The 21,624-nt window shown below is 29.9% G+C and overlaps 1 protein-coding gene across 1 annotated transcript; it reads left to right on the top strand.

Moving 5' to 3' along the window:
* Window positions 1-949: 949 nt before the first annotated feature.
* Window positions 950-20,053, top strand: LOC128394100 (cadherin-23-like). Its single transcript, XM_053354353.1, has 14 exons — window positions 950-1,131; window positions 5,368-5,496; window positions 9,493-11,602; window positions 11,833-12,359; window positions 13,349-14,165; window positions 14,812-15,111; window positions 15,913-16,205; window positions 16,304-16,537; window positions 16,647-16,735; window positions 17,264-17,350; window positions 17,418-17,553; window positions 17,965-18,092; window positions 18,206-18,373; window positions 18,857-20,053. The coding sequence occupies exons 1-14, from the start codon at window positions 970-972 to the stop codon at window positions 19,428-19,430; spliced, it is 5,754 nt and encodes a 1,917-aa protein (XP_053210328.1). The 5' UTR covers window positions 950-969; the 3' UTR covers window positions 19,431-20,053.
* The last annotated feature ends 1,571 nt before the right edge of the window (window positions 20,054-21,624 follow it).

Here is a 21,624-nt window from a genome sequence, read left to right as displayed (position 1 = left end):
TCATTATCGTCATCTGAAAGTTATCATGAAAATTATTCCAATCAAATATATAAATCAGATTCTTGAAAATTTTCTGATTCATTTCATGACGATTTCTGCTGAGTTTTTTATTCATTTCATCAGAATTTGAGTTTATCTTTTTTTCTAACAATTCAATTTGTTGATTAAACTTAATAGTTTTATCATCTAACTGAATCAACTAATTAGTTTGATTGTTTCCAATGAAAATACCTTAAAAATGATAACTTATTTTTTCAGGTTGATTAAGCAATTTAATTGCTAATTGATTTAGTTTGCTCTTGAATTAGATGATATTTGTTATTGTTAGTTGATTGTTGGTTTAAGTTTGGATTTCAATTGTTTTATGATTAATTGTTAACCTCCTTTTCATCATTATTAACAAATTAAGGTTGGGTAATCAGTAATTGATAATAATAATCATCATGTTAAATTTTAATCATGATTGTTAATAATGAGAAAATTAACTTTTTTTTCATATTATTGTTTGAAACCCAAAATTAAATCAAAAGTAATCAATTTTAATCTAAATCAAACCAACTCATCATTTGATTTTTTTTATCTTTCTCATTATCACAAAAACTGATTAATCTTAATCACTTTCAAGGTAAATTGTTGAAAAAAAAACAGTTACAATTAAAATACAATCAACTCAATACTTACAATAAATGTTACCTTTGATTAAACGTAAAATCGTTTCAGTTAATTGTTGGTGATTTATGAATAAATTGCAAAACTTAATCATTGACCATTTCTCTCACTTTAATTTAATTGTTGATTAACCTAATTGCCAATTTTTATCCTATTGTTTTCGGCTTATATTCATATCTCATTCTAATAAGTGTTTATGAACTTTTTTTAATTACTATTAATGAGCAAAAAATGAATTAATTTCTCACATTTAGATACTAATTTACTATTAATTAATTTAATCAACAGATAACTAAATCTATGTTAATCATTGTCGAGGATATTAACGATAATGAACCAGTCTTCAGGCCTTTTCGGACAACGGTCAGTTTATCTGAGAAAACTCGACCTGGAATAGTTGAAACAGTTGAAGCATTTGACCAAGATGAAGGACGATTTGGTCAAGTATTGTATCAGCTTCAGGTAAATATAATTAACTTTCAATTAAATCCAACAACTGTCAAAAAAAAAACAAACAATTAACATCAAAACTCAAAAAAAATCAGCGTTGGTCAAGTTTTTCTGCGCTTCAACGTCCAGTCTATTGACACGAATATTATAATTATGATGATGACCAACACTGTTTTTTTCTGCATCATCATCATTATCATCACCTTTGTCTCTCTCATTATCATAATTTGCATCCAATTTACAATTCTCACCCTGAAAATACACTGAATCAGATTCTGTCTACTTTTATATTGGTCAAGTTGTTGTTGTTTTTGTCCTCATCTGAAAAAAATCATTACCATTTTCATCATGATTCAGTTGTTTCATTTAGGACAAATTAGCTAATAATAACTGAGAAATATGAATGATATGAGAGAGTGGGAGATAATTTCAGAAAAGGATACTTGGTGTGTCGGTCATTAGGTGACCGATGGCACAAACTAAAACCAATTGTCCAAATTGATCTAATCTCAAGTATCTGAGAAAGTTTCATAGATTCAACAATAAGAGAAGATGATTAAACCAACAAAGATAATTACCTGTTGATATCAGAATAATTCATCTCCTTGTTGCTTTTATATAAAAATGATCGGTAAAAGTTAAGAGGCTCATAAAGAAACATGAGTTCCCATGAGAATTAAAACTTGAACGCCTTAATAATAATCCATTATCAGAGATAATCAGTTAATCCAGTTCTGTCAATTTGTTTAGAAGACAAAAACTTCTAGATTTATCATTGATAATGATCGTTATTTAAACTCAACAGGTAGATAGTAAATAAAGATACTAATAACAATGGTGAAATTAGAAATTCAATCCACCTACACATAAGTTTCATTTATTTGAACAATTAAAACTGTGATTATTATTCTGAGTACAGAATCATCATCATCATCATCATCATGTATAATCATGATGATTAAAGTTAATTGCTCTTTAAAATCAAAGGTAAAAGGAGAGGGAAAAGTTTCCACCATGAGGATAACATTTTTCACTATTTTTTGAAAGTTGAATTTTCTTAACCAGAAACTGGCATATTCCCACCACTACCACCACCACCACCGCCTCCTCATCCTCCTCCCTCGCTTTCTCTCCCTGTCTTTGTGTGGTTGACATTGGGGTAACCTAAAGAAGATAATGATTGAAGTAGTTACATGATAATGAACTTTGAATTCTCACACCACAGTTATAATCCTAATCAAGGTAAATTATCAAGTCTCGTGTATTTAACTTTGAAAAGAATCAGCTAATTATCAATGATAATGGTAAACATGATGAGGAATATAATTTAATCAAGATTATCTTAATAATTTGTATTATTATCATTCTAATTTAAGAAAATTTTACATAATTATTTAATTAAGTTCTTGTTATTCACTTTTTTTACTGTTGTTCTGTTTCAAATGTGACAAGACTTTTTTTTCTTGATACTTTTTTATCCTCATCATAATCTTTTAAAGGATAATCATATTTACCTTGTGAAAATTGTGATTCTTATGAGAAACAATCAAAGATTTTGAGGATAAATGTTACGATTAAATTGATTATAATCTCTCAACATGAGATTTGATCAAAAATCTAGTTCATTCAATATGAATTAAGTACAACAATTAACTTAATTGTCTGAACATTATGGTAAATGTATGATAATATTTACATTTCGATTAGTAACCAAAACTAATATTCATAATAATCAAACAATAAGAAAACAATTTAACTAATCACTTCCTGATCTTGTTAAAATAACAAATCAATTTAATTGTTATCATTATTTATTAAATTAAAAAACATTATCATTACCATATAATCATCTTAATCAGTTGATTACTATTATCAATGATACAGTAAATTGTTGCTAATACTTTTCAACTTGTAACAACAATTAAATTGAATAATAATATTATTACAACAAATCCTTTAATGATAAGGATTAAATTGATAATCAGATTGAAAAATTTATTTATTTTTTTTGATCAAATCAAAAAAAATATAAAATATTTATGATTACAATTAACTCCCACATACACACACACACAATACAATGATGAATGGAGTTAATTGTCAAGGGATTGATTATGATTTGTTTACATGTAAATGATCAACAATTTAAATATCCACATCTTCTTGAAGCAACATGATAATATTATGTACATAATAATTAATAACTAAATTTGATTGTTATTAATATCAATTCGTGGCTCAATATATATATATTAATACGCCCTCACAGATGATGATTAAATTTGATTGTTAATGATTAATAGTAAACCACATTATATGATATTAATAAACAACTTCCGCACCTTTAACCTTATTTTAAGGGTTAAATTTTGATCATCTCTTAATTACAACAATTAATTAATAAACATCATCTCACATATTCACATTTATATATATTGACCAATATGAGGTATAAATAAATTAGCTAATAAATTTACTGGTCATTATTTATTACTGGACTTAGAAGTATATTGAATTGAAACCAATTGAAATTGATTGATTAACTTTGGATAATAATAATTGATTGATTTGAGAGAGAGAGAAAACATGAAACAATATATTAACAACAATAAGATTGATGTGATTAAATTTAGGTTAAGGATTGAGAAGATAAATGTAACTTTCATCTTGACCAATAGGTTGACCTTTGAAAATTTACTAATTCCCATGAATTGGAAAACTCATAAAATAAGCAAAAGGAACCACAAAGATGTTAAAACCAAGAAACTGACCAATGACCTTTTTTTTCCTTGTGGCGATTTATATTATTATAGTTATTACTCTTATCGTTTCTGTGCTTTGTGTGTAGTACATGTCTAAGGTGAAAAGGTGAGAGGTTGTGAAGAGATGTTGATGTCCAGTGAGAAAAGATAAAGGTATCAGTGGGAGGGTCAGTTATGTATCATCGTCCCAGTTACACCATTTATCTGTGGTATCCAACGTTATTTATTGAGGTCACCAGGTAGTTTCGGGGGTAGAGGTCAACATACTGTTTTCTATTTAAAGGTCAATTGGATTTTAACGGTTATCGGATAATCTAAGTCTATGGAGATTTTAATTTCCATTTTGTTTTTCTTGTTTCTCTTCAATCATTAAAACTGATTAAATTATTTTCTTCTAACTGTAACAATCAGTTGATTTTTAAACAGCAATTAATATTTGTATCACTGTTAAAACCATTAGGAATACTTTTCGTTACCAATTAACTTTTGGAAAGTGAACAATTTAAATTGCTAATGTCACATAGTTGTTGTTGTTGTTGATAATAATTTAATACTAATCACCAATACCAAAGCGTGTCAATTAATCATTATCAATATCAAAGTTAATCATAACTTTATTTATCTTATTATTTATGATTAACTAATGATAATTTACTCTTCTTCTCTATCAGCAATCATTTGTTAAATGATGTGAAAATTGTTTCCATCATCATCATTTATCATTAACGATATTTAAAGTTAATCATTATTATAATTTAGAGTTTGGTGTTTTTTTTATTACTTTCGTTGAGCCAACAATTTAATTCTTAGGTTAATCCAATTCGTTGAGTATTTTTTATGTTTGCTGTTACCTTTGAATTCATTGTTGCTTCAAATCGCAAAGGTAATAATAAGGATAATATCAATTCCATTGCATTTTTCTATTATGATTGTTATTATTATTATCCAAGTTACAACTATAATATAATAACTTGATGATAATGATAATTATCATGATAATAGGTTGGGTGAGTGCCAAGAATTTGATGGTTTTCTAACCAGAATAAGAAAAAAACATTGGAGCGCAAAAGTTTTTAACGATTTCGTTGGAACGCAAAGGAGAAACTTTTTTTCTTCTTTTCTTTCCGATTTTTTAAATATTCAACTTAAATTGTGGTTCTTTTCACATACACATGAATAGTAGAGAAAAAAAATCGAGGATAAATTGTTCATCTCTAGATTGATCATCATCTTGATCAGTCAACTGAAAAATGGTAACAATTAAGGTTTAAAACCATTAATTTAGTCAAGAAATTTAATTACAATCAATTGTCTTATTTTCTGGCAAAATTTTTGGATACTAAACTAATCTAATTTACAATTGATGTTAATTTTTTGTTTTTTACTACAATTTTGTTTGATTCTTTTAACAATCAACTTAATTTTTCATAATTTTTACACACAAATTAACTAAATCAACTAATTGTTATCCAATATTTTTCTTCAGGAAATCGACAAGGACAATGGACCAAAGACATTTTCAATTGAAACCGTTGAAGGTAAAGGAGTGATTAGTTTGGTTGGTGATTTAGATTATGAGAGACGATCATTATATCAATTGAAGATCTTAGCAATCGTAAGTAACAATTAACTAAATCATCTTGAAAATTGTATCGCGCTTTAATTTAACTCGTAATTGTTACCGTTACAATGTTGATTAGGTTAAGAAATCAAATTGATATCCATAATATAATAATAGTAACACATTAAAGGTAAACAACGATTCGCCCACTAAATTGTTAACAGTTAATTCAACAGATTAACAACAAAGAAAAGGAAAGGCAATTCATTCATTCATTTATTTATTATTATAAATTTAATGATGATCAACCTTAACAGCAACAATTTAACCAGTTAATTGTTGACTGAGAGGTAAGAAGAAGAAAAAAATTATACTCACAAATACCTTTAAGTGTTTGATCAACGTTAATCCAATGAGGTCAAAACTCAATCTCCTTAATTGTTGTTGTTTAAATCCAATTGTTTCTTGGATATATCTCAATATAACATATACATAATATGGATCAACATCTATTATTTTACCTTCATCTTCATCTAAAATAAACAATATACTTTTCATCCTCATCTCTTCAACTCTCCCATTCCTTTATCATCATTTTGTTTCTCTTTCATTTCCATCATCATCATCATCATGGATTACAATAAATAACAATTTACTTTTGCATGATAATTAACAAAAGTATCCTCATCATCATTAGAGTCAACAATCAACTCTTTAATCAGGTTTTATCGTTGATTCTGTTGTTGTTTTTGTTGATTATCATGGATTAATTAAAATCTAATTGTTAAGATAATGAGAGAGTGATGATGATGATGAGCGAGAAATTCATTGAAATTAATTTACAATTGAAAGTTGCCAATAAGCCAAGGTTGAATTGTAATTGTTTAAAATGTTGCTTGATTTGGTTAATTGTTGACCATCAATTGAAAGTGTAAATTGTTTATATTATTATTATTATTATGTGAGTGTCTTATTGTTGTTGGTGTTTTTTTTTCATCATCATTAATTACAATTAACAGATTTTATCAAACAATTAAATTGAAGGAAAAACAATCAACATTGATCAGTAACAACAATAAACAACAACAACAACAGTAATGATTAACCTTTAATCACGTCTAATTATACCGATTGACCTTTAATAACAATTAATTATTTTCAAAGCTTAAATTAATATAACATTTCAAAGTAGATCAGAACTTTTTTTTTTCGTATCTTCTTCATTTCAATCAACATGATGTAATCTTTGAATTGAATCAAATATTGTTAATAGATTAAGAATCGATATCTAATCCAGTCATGGATGAAGATGAGCTCGTGGGAGGATTAAGGTAAACATTGAGAATGATAAAGGTGAGAATAATTTTCTTGACCTGAAAGACAATCAATCAATCAAACAATCAACCAGCCAATTGATTTTAAAATGGTTACAATCATTGACTCTCACATGAATTCTGGTTGATGTTGTTGTTACTGTTGTTGTTAAGGTTATTCAATAATCAATTGATAATTCCCATGATGATTAAGATTCTGTAGAGATGAACAAGGTAAAAGTAATCAACTGTGATCTTTAATTGTATCTTGATTAAATTGTTGCTAATTTAACCAATTCATTTGGTGTGTAGTTAAGAAAGTAAATATAGCAAAAATTTGAGATGAATTTTTCTTTAAAAAAAATAAGATGAGGATGAAGATGAACAATCAATATAATAATAATGAGTAAATACTTTTTCCTGTCCTAAAAATATAATCCAACTAACCTCTTACTGTTATTATAACATTATTGTTGATAGTTTATCTAATTATCATGAAGATTCTGACGGGAATCTGAACAAAATTTGATTCATTCAATTATTGGATGTTACTCTTAACAATCAACAATTATCATCTAATCAGGTAAACAGATACAAGTAACTTGATTCATTGCAATTATTAGACAGTAAAAGATATGAAAAAAGTAGAAGAAAAAAAAAGTTAATTGTAGTTATCGTATCATGATCATGAATAAAACATTATAATCAAAGTGGAAAATTATTTGATTGTTGTTGTTGTTGTTTTCTTTAACTATTGGTGAGTATTTTGATTACAATCATATTGATCATCATCTTATTTTAAGGTTATCATGAATTCATTATCATGATTGCTTGAAATATACATTACATGATAGTGATAGTTGAAAGGAAAACATTGAATCCGATAATGTTATCAATAGATTATGATTAAGGTTTTTTGAATAACCAATTAAGGTAATTGTGAACTGGCGATTGATTCAATTTTCAGATTGATTTGATTATTGATTAGTTACTTGTTGTTGTTGAGATGATGAGTTAACATTATGGTTTCATTGGTTGATTGTTTCCGGTTTCATCTTTCTCTTGACCAATTGGTTAATATTGATTTTAAATTAACAATTATATCAGTTGAAATTAAAGTAATCAAAAAGTTTATCATATGACTTTATCTTAGGATTTTTATTAATTTGATTGAGTTTTTTTTCAAAGATTATGATGAAAGGGAAGTTGAATAGCCGGAAATGGTCAGTCTGAACTATTTACCTCGTTGTTTACCTTTCATGTAAATTGTGAAACAATTGTCAGGAAAAAAAAAGAGGTAAATTAATTGTTCAGCAATCACAATTAACTGTCAAATTGTCAATAAGATACAAAGGGTCATCATCATGATGAAGCTGTAAATTAGTTAACAATTATCATACATAATAATTTAGATTTGATTGTTAAGTATCAGTTTATTCATTTGAATTGGAAAGTTAATCATATGCAATTAAGATAAATGGTCAATCTTGATTTTTGTCAACCAAATTAACATAATCACTACCGCGAAACAATTTTATGATTAAACATCATTAAACTAATCATGATGACCCAAAGAATCAAAGAAATGTAAATCAAGATGAGATGAAATTGTTAAAATGAAATGAAAACTAATGATGATAATTATGAAGATAAGTAAGTTCTAGATGATCAGGAGAATAGAGAAAAATAATATAAGAAATGAAAGATGAGGATGAAGATGAAGATGAGGATGAGGATGATGAGAAGACCATTTAACCTGATTGAAGTAATAAAATGATTGTAATGGTTACAATTAGAGTTTTTTTATTCTTCACTTGATTGTGAAGCCTTTTAGTGGGCCAAGTTTGACCCACACTTAAATGTTCATTGTTTTCATCTTCTTCCTCTCATCATCATCACCATCTTTCATTTTCTCTTTCTTTTTCATCTTTCCTCATCATTTATTTTTCTTCATCTTCTCGCTGCTTTTTTAATTCACCATTTTTAATCCAATTCAACAGTTTCTCCTAAAAATGAATATAAGGTTTGGTTAATTTGATGCTTCTTTTTTTGTTCATCCATTTCTGATTTTATATTGTTGATGGTGATGAAGATGAGGATGAAAATGAACTGAGAGAGAGAGAGAGAGAGAGAGAGAGAGAGAGAGAGAGAGAGAGCAAAAAATGATAAAAAAAACGATGAAGGATAAAATTCAATGTGAAAAGTAATATTATTATTCTGGATGAAACGGTTGAAGATCATCAACAGTTAATAAAATTCACTATTAACATTGGTCAGTTTCATTTGATTCACTTTAACACCAATGACCACACCTTTAGTTGAGCTGGAAACATAAAGTGACCTCAAATTATTTAACACAATTTTTTGTTTCTCTCTCTCTCTTTCAATTCTATTGGTAATTGTTACTTGTTAAATATAATTATTATCGTCAAGTATTGACGATGATGATAGCGATGATAATAATGACCTGAAAACGGCAACAAATGATAATAACGTTGCAAATGATATGTAATAAAAGAGCTAAATTTGATACATTTAAATAAATTATATCTTACCGGTGAATCTGATCTGCCAATCAAGTGTTACTTATATTGTATTAAATTTCACACTCAATCTAATTGTTAAACTTGTAAATCGATAAGTTGATAATTTAACATAGTCAATTAGCACGCAAATTATAATTTCCACCTTTTTGATTTCAAATTAAATTTTATTTACTGTTTATTGATTGGTTTAGGATCGAGCGATTGAAGGTGATCGACACACTGCAACGGCCACTTTATTGGTTCGAGTTGAAGATGCTGAAGATAATCCGCCGATATTTACTTTTGTTCCTTCGGTGACCAGAATCCCTGAGAATTTAGCTCCCGGTTCGGAGGTTCTTCGGGTTATCGCTGTTGATGGTGATCGTGGTGTTAACAATGCGGTCACTTATCGGATTATTCGTGGTGGTCGAGGTTTATTTTCAATTAATCCTTCAACTGGAGCGGTAACGGTAGATGGTACACTTGATAGGGAAGAGTCAATTCGCCGTGGGTCAGGTAATAGTGCTTATATATTGGAAATCGCTGCAACCGAGGTAACGGTGGCAGTGTTTCCGCCTCCCTCTGTTTCAACGGAAGTAACCATTATATTAACTGATGTGAATGATGAGAAACCCGTTTTCAAGTCGGATTCTTATACGGTTGAGATAAGTGAAAATGCTCAATCAGATATGCCGGTTAAATTCATTGGGGTTGGTGAGATACCTCAAGTATATGATTATGATCAAGGTAACAATGGTACCTTTATATTAACCTTGGAAGGTGAATCTGCATCCGCTTTTGAGGTTACTCCAAGTGAGGCGACCAATGAGGCCACTTTTGTTATTCGTGTTAAAGATCCGATCTCATTGGATTATGAGACAACCAAGTCAATGACATTCAATCTAATCGCAAGAGAAAAAGTTTATTCAACTGAATCACCTCGATCATCAACAGTTCCCGTAACGGTTAATATAAAAGATGCCAATGATAATTTTCCCAATTTTGATCGTGAACTTTATCGAGCATCGATTCCAGAAAACGCTGTTAAAGGTACGGTTGTCACTCAATTACAGGCAACTGATGTTGACTCGGGTAATTATGGTACTTCTGGTATTCGATATACTGAACTTTCTGGTGAATTGTCGTCGAAGCTTTCACTCGATCCAGTTACGGGAACGATCACATTGGCCACTTCTGAACACGGGCTAGATCGTGAGATTTTATCTCAATATTATATCACAGCGGAGGCTCGTGATAACGAGGGAACAGGCAATCGAAACACTGTACAAATACTGCTGACAATCGAGGATGTTAACGATAATAAGCCTCGATTCATGGAGGACCGATACGAGGCTCGAATATACGAAAATGAGGGTTCGTTTGTGAGTCCAGTGATTATTCGTGCGGTTGATGCTGATGCACAGGGAACACCAAACTCACAGATCCGCTATCTAATCGTTGATGGTGTTTACAAAGATAATTTCACTATTGACTCGCGTTCAGGTCGATTAAAGGTTAAAGAACCTTTGGACTTTGAGCTGATCAAACAGCCGATGGGTGAAACGAAAAACGTTTCACTTATAATTCGTGCTTCTGATCTGGGAAGTCCCTCACTTTTCAGCGACACTGAGTTGACCATCATTGTTTACGATAAGAATGATAATTCACCAATTTTCCAACGAGCTTCATACACAAAGTCAATTCCTGAAGATATTCGTGATGGTTCAATGGTGGTGCAAGTTAAGGCGATTGATGGTGACCATTCACCAACAAATTCCAGGGTTTTTTACAGAATCAGTTCTGGATCACAGGATAAATTTGTCATTGATCCAGATTCTGGACTGGTTTCAGTTGCCGCTGGTGCCAATCTGGATCCAGATCGGTCCAATCCAAAGCAAAACACTTATGCTCTTGTTGTCACTGCTCTTGATGGTAACTTTGGCCGAGATCAGAAACAATCCCAGGTCATTGTGAATATAACGGTTGTTGATGTGAATAATAAGCCACCAAGTTTCATTGAACCAGGAATTGTTTCAGTTCCAGAAGATGCACCAATAGGTTTTTTTGTTACCCGAGTAACGGGTAAAGATGCTGATGATCGTCCACTCCTCCGATATTCAATTGATTACATGTTAAGTGAAGCTCGTAATCAAGCTGGATCATCAGTTGATTGGAATACGTTTAAAGAATGTTTCACAATTAATTCATTAGACGGAACAATTAGAGTTAATAAGGAATTGGATAGGGAAACTTGGGATCAAGTTAAATTATATTTAATTGTTGAAGATTTAGCTGCAGTTACGCCCGGTCAACGTGCTTCCGGTAAGTCTTTTCCTATTCAATCATAATCATCAAGTTAATTAACTTAATTTACATGTTGTTAATTCATCATTCACTTAGCAAGTTCATCGACTCTTTTGTTGATCTAAATCATTTTTATCAATGACCACTTGATGTACATCATGTTGACCAATTCAATTGATGATAATTTGAAACAAAAAATTGATTACAATTAGTTAACTGGAAAAACTTTTATTTACATTTACCTTTAGCTTACTTAACGATCAAAATTGCCGATGTCAATGATAATCGACCTGTTTTCCTGAAGGAACTATTTACCGGAGCCATAACTGAAAATGCCGCTATTGGAACACCAATTCTAACGGTAAAAGCGGATGATTACGATTTGAATAAAACGGTGACCTATTCATTGGAAGGTCGTAAAGAATTGCTTGATTTGATTGATATCTCATCTCGATCAGGGGATATTATGGTAAAGGGTAAAATTGATCGTGAAACATATTCATGGATAAATTGTACAGTTCGAGCGACCGATGGTGGACCATCTCCTTTATCAACAGTTTCCAAAGTTTCGATTCAAGTTTTCGATGAGAACGACAATAATCCAGTTTTCGATGGTAACAATCAACTGACCTTCACGGCATCGGAAGATTCACCTCTTGGCTCCTTAGTGGCCCAAGTAACGGCTCACGACGATGATATCGGTCTCTATGGTAAAGTAACTTATCTCCTGGATGCTTCATCTTCCCATGGTAAATTCAAAATCGATAGAGATACGGTGAGTACAATTTAATTAATTCGTATTGAACTAATTTCGTCCCTTTTCAAAAAGTTCTGAGTCTTTGAAAGCATTCAAATAGGAATTGGAATTGAAATTGAAATTTCATTTTCTATAAATAATTAAATTGACTTTTTAATTGAAATTTCTAAACTTTAATTGTTTTCTCGGTGATCATGATTCCTAATGTGTATCTCATGTTGATTTAATGATGATGATGATTGTGATTATGGTATTATAATAATAAAGACAAACACGATTCAAATTATTTTCATCTCTCACCAAACTTTATGATTTAGTTATGAAATTCAAGTGAATCAATTTAAAGTCAATTTTCATCAAATTAAATTGCCAAGTATCATGAATGGACTGATAGTGATGGTAATAGTTGACCCTGATTAAATTAAAAAAAGAAATAGTTCTGATGAATTGTTATCATTTAAATGTTAGTTAATCACGATGTAATTTAGTCTAAACCCCTTTTTCTCATTGACAATCAAGATTATCAACTCTATTAGATTGTTAATTGTTACAATCAAATTTCATTGCAATTCTAATCTAAGCTAAACTCCCAATCCCTTTAGCCCATTTTATTATTACTGTGAACAAGTAATCAAATAATCATTATCATTATCATCATTCTCATAATCATAATCATCTTAATCGTTATTATTTTAACCATTTAATGTAATAAATAGCCCCACAGTCGGTAATTAGATATAATTATCATCACTTGTGAGGTTTTATTAATAACATATTGATAACATAATCATGATAATCTTAAGGTAAATTTTAAGGTTCAGTAAATGGAAAAGATAATTGAAACTAATCATAATTGTGGACAACAATTAAGAGTCAATCCTTTTTTTTTGTTCTGCCTTAAATTGATCAGGAAAATCATTGTAAACATGATTAACTTTTTATTATTATTTTCATCATTTCTCCTTAATCCTAATCTGGTCTTTTATTGATATTTTTTTACTGAATAGGGATCAATCATTGTGGCCAATAAACTGGATCGTGAAGAAATGAGTTCTTATAATCTGTTAATCCAAGCAGTTGATAATTATGAATATGGTTTTGTTACTGGAGAATCAAGAAAAGCTTTTCAACAAATAACAATCACAATAAGTGATGTAAACGATGAGACTCCATTCATCTCAATACCCTCAGGGTGTTCAATTACAAATGAGTTTTTACCTCTTCGAGATACGATTACTTTAATCACGGCAACAGATAAAGATGATCCATCAACACCGAATGGTCGGATTAAATTTACAATAATCGATGGTAATGAGAATGGACTTTTTGATATCGAACCAGTAAAGATTAGTGGTAATCCCTCATTACCGCTTTTAGCACGATCTTTACGATCTTCACCCTCAAGATTATCAGCAAGATCTTCACAATTATCATCCGATTCATCATCTTTATCGCCTCTCCAACAACTACCTGGTATCAGTCCAATATCAGAAGCTTCGGCACGAATTATCAGTGCTAATTCACTTCGAGCTCGAGTTGGTAATTACTCATTAAAGGTCAAAGTGGAAGATTCTGGGTCACCTTCGCGTTACTCAATCGCCTCGATACCGATCTGCATTAGCGATGTTAATGATCGATCACCAAACTTTATCTATCCACCGGTTAATCATACAATCAGATTACCAGAAAATTCAACAATCGGATCACCAGTGATCGAGATTAAAGCAACTGATGATGATTATGGTCTTAATTCAATAGTTAATTACAAATTGCGAGAATTGCCCAATGGCCATTGGAAAACATTTAAAATCGATAAGCAATCAGGTAAAAATATCAAATTAATTCCTCCAATCAAACTAATCCTCATAATGGCAAACCCAAAGTATTATTATTATTTTAATCAACCATTAGCATAACAATTATAATTATTATCATGATGATGAATATAATTTAGTATTTGGTTAATTTTATCTGTTGATAATGTTACTCTATTAAGATAATAATGGTAATCGCAATTTATTTGATTTGGTTTACGCCCTCACAATACGTGATTTAGATTTAAATCATAATCATCTTACCTTGTCTAATTTTCATGATAATTATAATCATAATCAACTCACTTTGTTTATCATGAACTTTTTTAGAGAGAGAGAGAGAGATTGACAAATCAACTTGTTAACCATCCTAACAATTTAGCCCAAACAATTAACTCATCACGTTTTAACCTTTTCTCTTTAATCTCTATTTCAACAACAATTAATCTGATTAATTGTCAACATGATAATCAAATTCCCACTAGCTCAAGGTTATAGTTCATGTTTCCGGTTAAATTAGATTGGTATTGTTGTTTTTTTAATTGTCTTTGCTTGTTGTTGTTTCCAATTGAGGTTATCATTGATTAAAAAGTTTGAAATTAATTGAATTAATCATGATTAAACTAATTATTCTTATTCTTTTTAACTCTCATCAGGTTTAATTACTTTGATTAAAACATTGGACCGTGAACGTCAACGAATCTATGAACTTCGAGTTGAAGCTTACGATCTTGGTGAACCAACATCGCTATCAACTGATTTAGATATAACCATTTTAATCACCAATGTTGACGATTATGAACCAGAATTTACTGAGGACAATTTTCATGTTTCATTCACTGAAAACACTTTACCCGGAATTGAATCATTCAAAATTTTACCAACAATCGATAAAGATGAGATGGATGATCCCAATGAACCAGGAGTTAAATCAATTCCTTGTTATTATATTGTTGGTAAGTATTTATTACTATTATTTACACAATCAACAAATCAATAAACTACCAAATTGATTACCAGTTGTTAAGATTTAACAATAAAAATTGTTCATCTCTTGAAAACTGGAAAACTCATTTAACATAATGGATTCAGTGGCTTCTTCTTGTTTTATTTACAATATTTAATCATCTTGATAACAATTTAAAATTCAACAGGCAGCATTCATACACATGACATGTAACATACAATTTAAAAAGGAATCACTAATTATCACAATCAAATTTGATTGCTAAATTATTAGTATTCACTATGAGCAGGGTTAAAAGTCAATTGTTGTTGGCCTGGTAAATTTATAACCATTATTATTTTACCAACAATTAAAACAAAAGGATCCAAAGGTTGGGTTGGGTTAACCTTTTTCTGCTTTGTTTGTTTATTACCATTTAATTTATCAGCCTCATCACCATAATAATTAGGATCAAGTTTTCATGATTAATAAATTAAAGGGGTTAATATGATAAATTGTAATACAATCCAACAGGTAGATGGATACTGGATGAATTGAAATCATGATTTGTTTTATATTGATTATCATGAATTTTGATTAAACTTGGTAATCTCATTGAATAGTTATAACTATCTGGAAAATAAAATTGATATTGTAATCCTGTTATTGCAACAGTTAGTCCAATGATCAAGATTAATCAAATTGGCGCTTTGTATTTTATTGATTCAGGTTTAATTGTTTCCTCGTGATAGATTGATTGTTAATTAATCTGTTTTCTAATTGTTTCTTTGATGTTTCTATCCATTTTCAGGAGGTAATGATGATGGCATCTTCAAACTGGACATTCTAACCCACCAGTTAACTGTTACTCGACCATTGGATCGAGAAACTAAATCAACTTATTCCTTAATTGTTCAAGCAACTAATGATTGTCTAAAGGAGCCAAAGAAGATTGATAAATTTGATCCTAGAGATAATTCATTAATTCAAGTGACGATAACAATTAAGGATGTTAATGATAATCCACCTAAATTCGTGAAGCCCATTTTCACCGGAGGAGTTACAACTGAAGCCGATTTTGGTACAATTTTCATGTCTGTTAAGGTAAATAAAGATTAATAATTAACCACCAATCGATTTGTTTGACTAATTAAGTCTCGATTGTTTAATTAACTGCTTCCTTTCTGTTTAATTGTCTTAAGGCTGTTGATTCTGACGATGGGGCCAATGCTGTTGTCTATTATTACATCTCTGGTCCCCAAAGACGCAAATTATCAATTGGATTAGAAACAATTAAAGATGATCCCTTCTTAATTAATCGTAAAACCGGCGAGATTGGATTAAATTTTGATCCGAGAAAAGATATGAAAGGTTACTTTGAATTCCAAGTGACTGCAAATGACTCCAAGGGATTATCAGATACAGCGAAAGTGAAGGTAAGTCTAATTACTTTAGAAATTTACTTATTCAGTAATTAAGAGCAAAAAGAACAAAACGAAAATCTAATTAACTAATTGTTGCATTTTATTTTCCACAACTATTTAGATTTACTTATTACGTGAGGATCAAAGGGTTCGTTTCGTGTTACGATTAACACCATCCGAGTTAAGGGAAAGATTGGAAAAGTTCAGAGAGTAAGTGTCATTAAATTAATTGCGAAACAATTGTTCTCAATTAATCTAATAATCGTATTCAAAAGTTAATCAAAGTTGTGAAGAAAAACTTTTCAATTGTTTCGATCTAAGTTCATCTATCTTTTCATTCACAAATATGAGATGATCAAAACAAAAGAAATGTAATGAATATTGAATGAGGAAAGAAACTCAAAACTAATATAATATAAGAAGATGATATTGATTGTTAATCATAATTAACAATCTATTAACATAATAGTCTTGATGATAATCATGATAACGATTAAATAATAATCATAATTCATACGCTAGGTGTGGTATTGGTAAGAAAGGCGAGTCAACATGATGAAAATGAAGATTATGAAGATGAGTGTGAAGATGTTTCATTTTTTTGGAAAACTTTAATTACTATGATTTACAACTGATTAACTTTTTCCTCTCGAGGTCAATACGATTTAATTATGATCAGATTATCATTTGAAAATCTTAATTTGATTTTTCTCTTGCGATTGTTACTTATATTTACAGTGTTCTAAGTAATATAACTGGAGCAATCGTCAATGTTGACAATTACAAATTTCACTCAAATGGTGATGGAATCGTTGATAAATTAAAGTAAGTCATTTCTTTTAATTGTTGACTTTGGATGATTAACTAATTGCTTTAATTGCTCTATCCACAGAACTGACCTTTACCTTCATTTTGTTGATCCCAATGATAATTCAATCATGGATGTGAACAATGTATTGAAATTAATTGATAAAAACATTGATTATCTTGATCAATTGTATAAAGATTTCAATGTTTTAGTTAGTGAGGTAAGTAATTAACTTAATTGTTTCATGTTGTTAATTGTTACCGATCAGGCAACAAAAAACTTTTACCTGAGTTTTGAAAAAAAAACTAAACAATAACAACAGTAATCAGTTAATTAAGGTTAAATTATTTAAAAGTATAATCAATACACTTTTAACCAATATAATTGTAAAAATATCACACAATCAGCACAATTAACAATCAATCAAAGTCAAATTGTTTCAATTGTTGATAATTTAACATTTGCTTGTCCATTTACTGAACAATTTGCAAATTACTGACCATTGATTGTTGGGTTACTATTAATATTTAAATACAGTTGTAGTAATAAAATTAACTAAAGCTAAAAAGAAAACCATTTTACTGATTGACAATTAACTAATTGTATGTGTTAATTATTTTTCTATTTACAGCCCTCACAGAATCGTGAAGAAGTGCTAACATTTGATGATCAATTAAAAGCTTGTTTAATTAGTTCAACGGCGTTTTTATTACTTCTGTTGATGCTGGTTACCTGTTTGTGTATCAATCAACGGAATAGGTAAAAGAGAAAAATATTTACAATCAATTAATTGTTTGAACAATTTGTTTGTTTAGAATTAACTTTTTTTCTAATCCTTGAAACATTTCCCTTGATTACCGATAATCAATCAGGTACGAGAGACGATTGAAAGCAGCAACTACAACGGCATTTGGCCATCGAGATCCACAATTGAATCGGACTAATGTTCCAAACACGAATATTCATGCAGACGAAGGTTCCAATCCAATTTGGATGACAGGTTATGATAATGAATGGTTCAAAGATGATGAACAAATGAGGTAAATAATAGTAATCATAATAATCACAATTAAATTACAATCATTCATCAGAAAGTAATCATAATAATCGTAATCATTACCAATCATGATGATACCTTTTCTTTTCGTTAACTTTGTTTTTTGTATCAATTTTTTTTCTCTCTTCTCTCTCAATCTAAATTGATTATTAATTTCTCATTTACTGGGTTAATCATTTTCACGATTACAATTTCTTTACTCTTCTCCTTGATTATTTATCATGAAGATGCCTGATAATTGTTGATGATTTAGATTCATGATCAAGGGAAAAGTTTCCTTTAACTTCAGCACTAATTTTATATTTTAGTTTTCCATGTATTGTATTGTATTGGTAAACTTTTAGTTCAATTAGTATTTAAATTATTCATCAGGGTGTTTGATTGTTATGTTATTGATTGAATTTAGCTCGTAATTGTGTTTGCAATTGAAGATTTTAACTGAAATTAATTGATTGTTTTGCTTTAGTCACAATTCAAATGGTGGTAACTCTCTTGATGAAAACGCTGTTTCTGAAGGATCGGGAATCGGTGGTACTGGTGATGGTCTTTCAGCTAATGGTGTTCACATGAACGGACCTTTAACACCAACTGATTCATTGAATGAATCACACCCTGGAACTGGATCAGAATCATCGACCAACGATAAGTCAGCCCTTTGTCGGGGTGTAACAGCGGGTCGATTAACACCACAAAATATAACACTTCCCTCGGCAGCATCGGGAAGGATAAATAATAATAACAAGAAAAATTCAAATCAACGAAGTGCTGGTCAACCGATGGGTAAAAATTGTCTCAATGGCTCCGTTGTTGTCTCATCTAATGGCCATGTCAATTCAATAGGACGAGGAGGAGGTGTAGGTATGAATGGAGGCAATGGATCAATCGGCGGGGGCAAACGGAACGGGAATCATTTGTCTTGCAAGAACTCAATCAATACCGTTTATATTTCGTCACCGTATTCGGACACATCTCAATACCACTCCAATCAAATCGGTGGCAACAATTTAAGCATAATTAATTTAGAAACTACTGAATTGTAAAACTGTAAATTTCTTGATTTAGTATCATAATTAATATTTGAACGTAAATGAAAAATACTCCATCATCTTGACCATCATCATCATCATCATCATCATCATCAATCAATTGGATGTGGATCATCATCATCAACTAATTGTTAATAATAAGCAATTAACTTTTCTATAGTTAATATTGTTAACCTTTTCTAAGTCATATTCATATCTTAATTGTTTGACATATTGTGATTAAGTCTTGATTGAATTAATTACTTACCATTGATCCTTTGATGATTAGTTGATAATTTTGTAATTTCGTAATCTCATCTGTAATATTAATCTCTCATCATTGCCAAAGATTGGACAGGATTAATTATTAATATAAATATTTTCTGTACAATATCAATATTTTTATTATAATACTTAATTACTTTTTCTAAATGTAATAATATTAAATAATTCAATACTAATCATCCTTCAGGCCAATCACAGCTACAAGCAATTAATCAAATTTGTATCTTAACTATTTTTGATTTTTTGATGCGAACAATTAATTTTTTAACTTTTGTAGCAATTGTGCCAATTATGATTAAAAATGAGTTAAAAAGCTATCATGATATTGAAATAAACTCAACACAATATCTCAAATTCACTTAATTGTTGCTACTGCAGTATATTTGAGCAACGTACTTGTTATATGTAGCAATTATTAAATTACTTTCACATGATCAAAAATCAATAATTCCTGATCCAGGAAGACAGATTCTTACCCTTATCCTCAGCTGATTCAATTCCCATGCTCAAAAGGGCTTACCTTGAATTAAGTATAACGATTAAACAATTTAATTAAACAAATTCCTAATCAATTTTGGTAACATTTATAATGTTACATTGTTCATAGGCGTTCACTATTGTATCTCATATGCGGAATTAATTAGTGAATTAGAGAGATAAAATTATTTTCTTAGTAATTGCGAGTTTGACTTTGAATCGTTCGCATTCAAATCTTTACATTAGTTTTGTGAACTTTAATCGAGAAATAATGTTTAATTCACTTGTTTCGTCATTCATTTTCTTTCTTAATTATGTTAATGGATATTCAGATGGTTATTCATGTCCTCATCTAAATATATCAGTTGAAGAATCATTCAAGACAAATAACATATTCAAAGATTTGGATTTGGATAAAACTCAACAAAGTGATAAGTTAAAGTTCATTCCAATTCATTATTCCAGGCAAGTTGATTGTGGCAACAATTTCACCATAGAGGAGACGTTATTTCCACCAGAAGTTGAAATCAATATCACTTCGAGTCCATTTGATGAAAGTCTATTCTCATTCATAATGATTGGACCTGTGAAACCAATTCCACGACAAAGTTATCAATATTACATTGGCTGATAACTAACATTCCAGGTAATCATCTTAAAAATGGAACCACGTTTGCATCTTATCTGAGTCCAACTCCAATAGCATTTCAAGGTCCCTATCGATATGATTTCATGGTCTATCGTCAATCAAGATACCTCAAAATTGAACCAGAAGAGATCATCAGAAATCTATTCGCTGTCACTCCTTGGGCCATAAAATGGACTAATAGGTCCTATCGCTGGTAACTTTCTTTATGAGGCTATTCCAAGTGACAAAAGTCTTCTTAGTTAGTTCATCACTTTATGATATCGAACTCATACTTTCTTTTGTATTTCTGGCAATCAACAAGAGTGACTGTTGATCGCTTTTGAATATCAAAATTTTATGACTCTGATTATACAAGGACTGTATGGACTTGGGTTTTAGTTAATGGAAATGAATGAATTTTAACAAAACTAATATTTATTTGAATTATGTTGGTGTCGATTATTTGAATTCACAATTTAGAATAAAATATTTATCAATTAATAGTGACCAGAGCTCATTCATCAACCCATTCAGTAACTTTTCAGTGTTTTATCTTAAATGAAAAATGGTTTAAATTGGAATCCAAAAGATTCTTATGTAACATTTAACCTTAATCCAACCTTTGAATCGCTAGTTGTCCACACCATCTATATCATTATCTTTGTTGTCATTTAATTTAATCCGTTCGGAACTAAAAAAACACATTTCATAGTCAAAAGGCGATTTGTTAGATGAAGTTATCTCAATCAACTTAACCTATGCCTTTCACCTTTGCATATGTCTAATTATCTATTGTATAAGCTTATCATCAACAGGTAA

This window comes from Panonychus citri, unplaced genomic scaffold (genome assembly GCF_014898815.1).
Source record: "Panonychus citri isolate SS breed McGregor unplaced genomic scaffold, ASM1489881v1 Contig00139, whole genome shotgun sequence".
Lineage (NCBI taxonomy): Eukaryota > Metazoa > Arthropoda > Arachnida > Trombidiformes > Tetranychidae > Panonychus > Panonychus citri.
This window is presented reverse-complemented; position numbering and strand designations above follow the sequence as displayed.

Excerpts from the sequence above, each read along its gene's own strand:
- LOC128394100 (XM_053354353.1), top strand. The coding sequence starts at position 970 with ATGTTAATCATTGTCGAGGATATTAACGATAATGAACCAGTCTTCAGG. Across the intron at positions 17,554-17,964 it reads TCAATGTTTTAGTTAGTGAG|CCCTCACAGAATCGTGAAGA; the intron begins GTAAGTAATTAA and ends TTCTATTTACAG. Across the intron at positions 18,374-18,856 it reads AAAGATGATGAACAAATGAG|TCACAATTCAAATGGTGGTA; the intron begins GTAAATAATAGT and ends GTTTTGCTTTAG.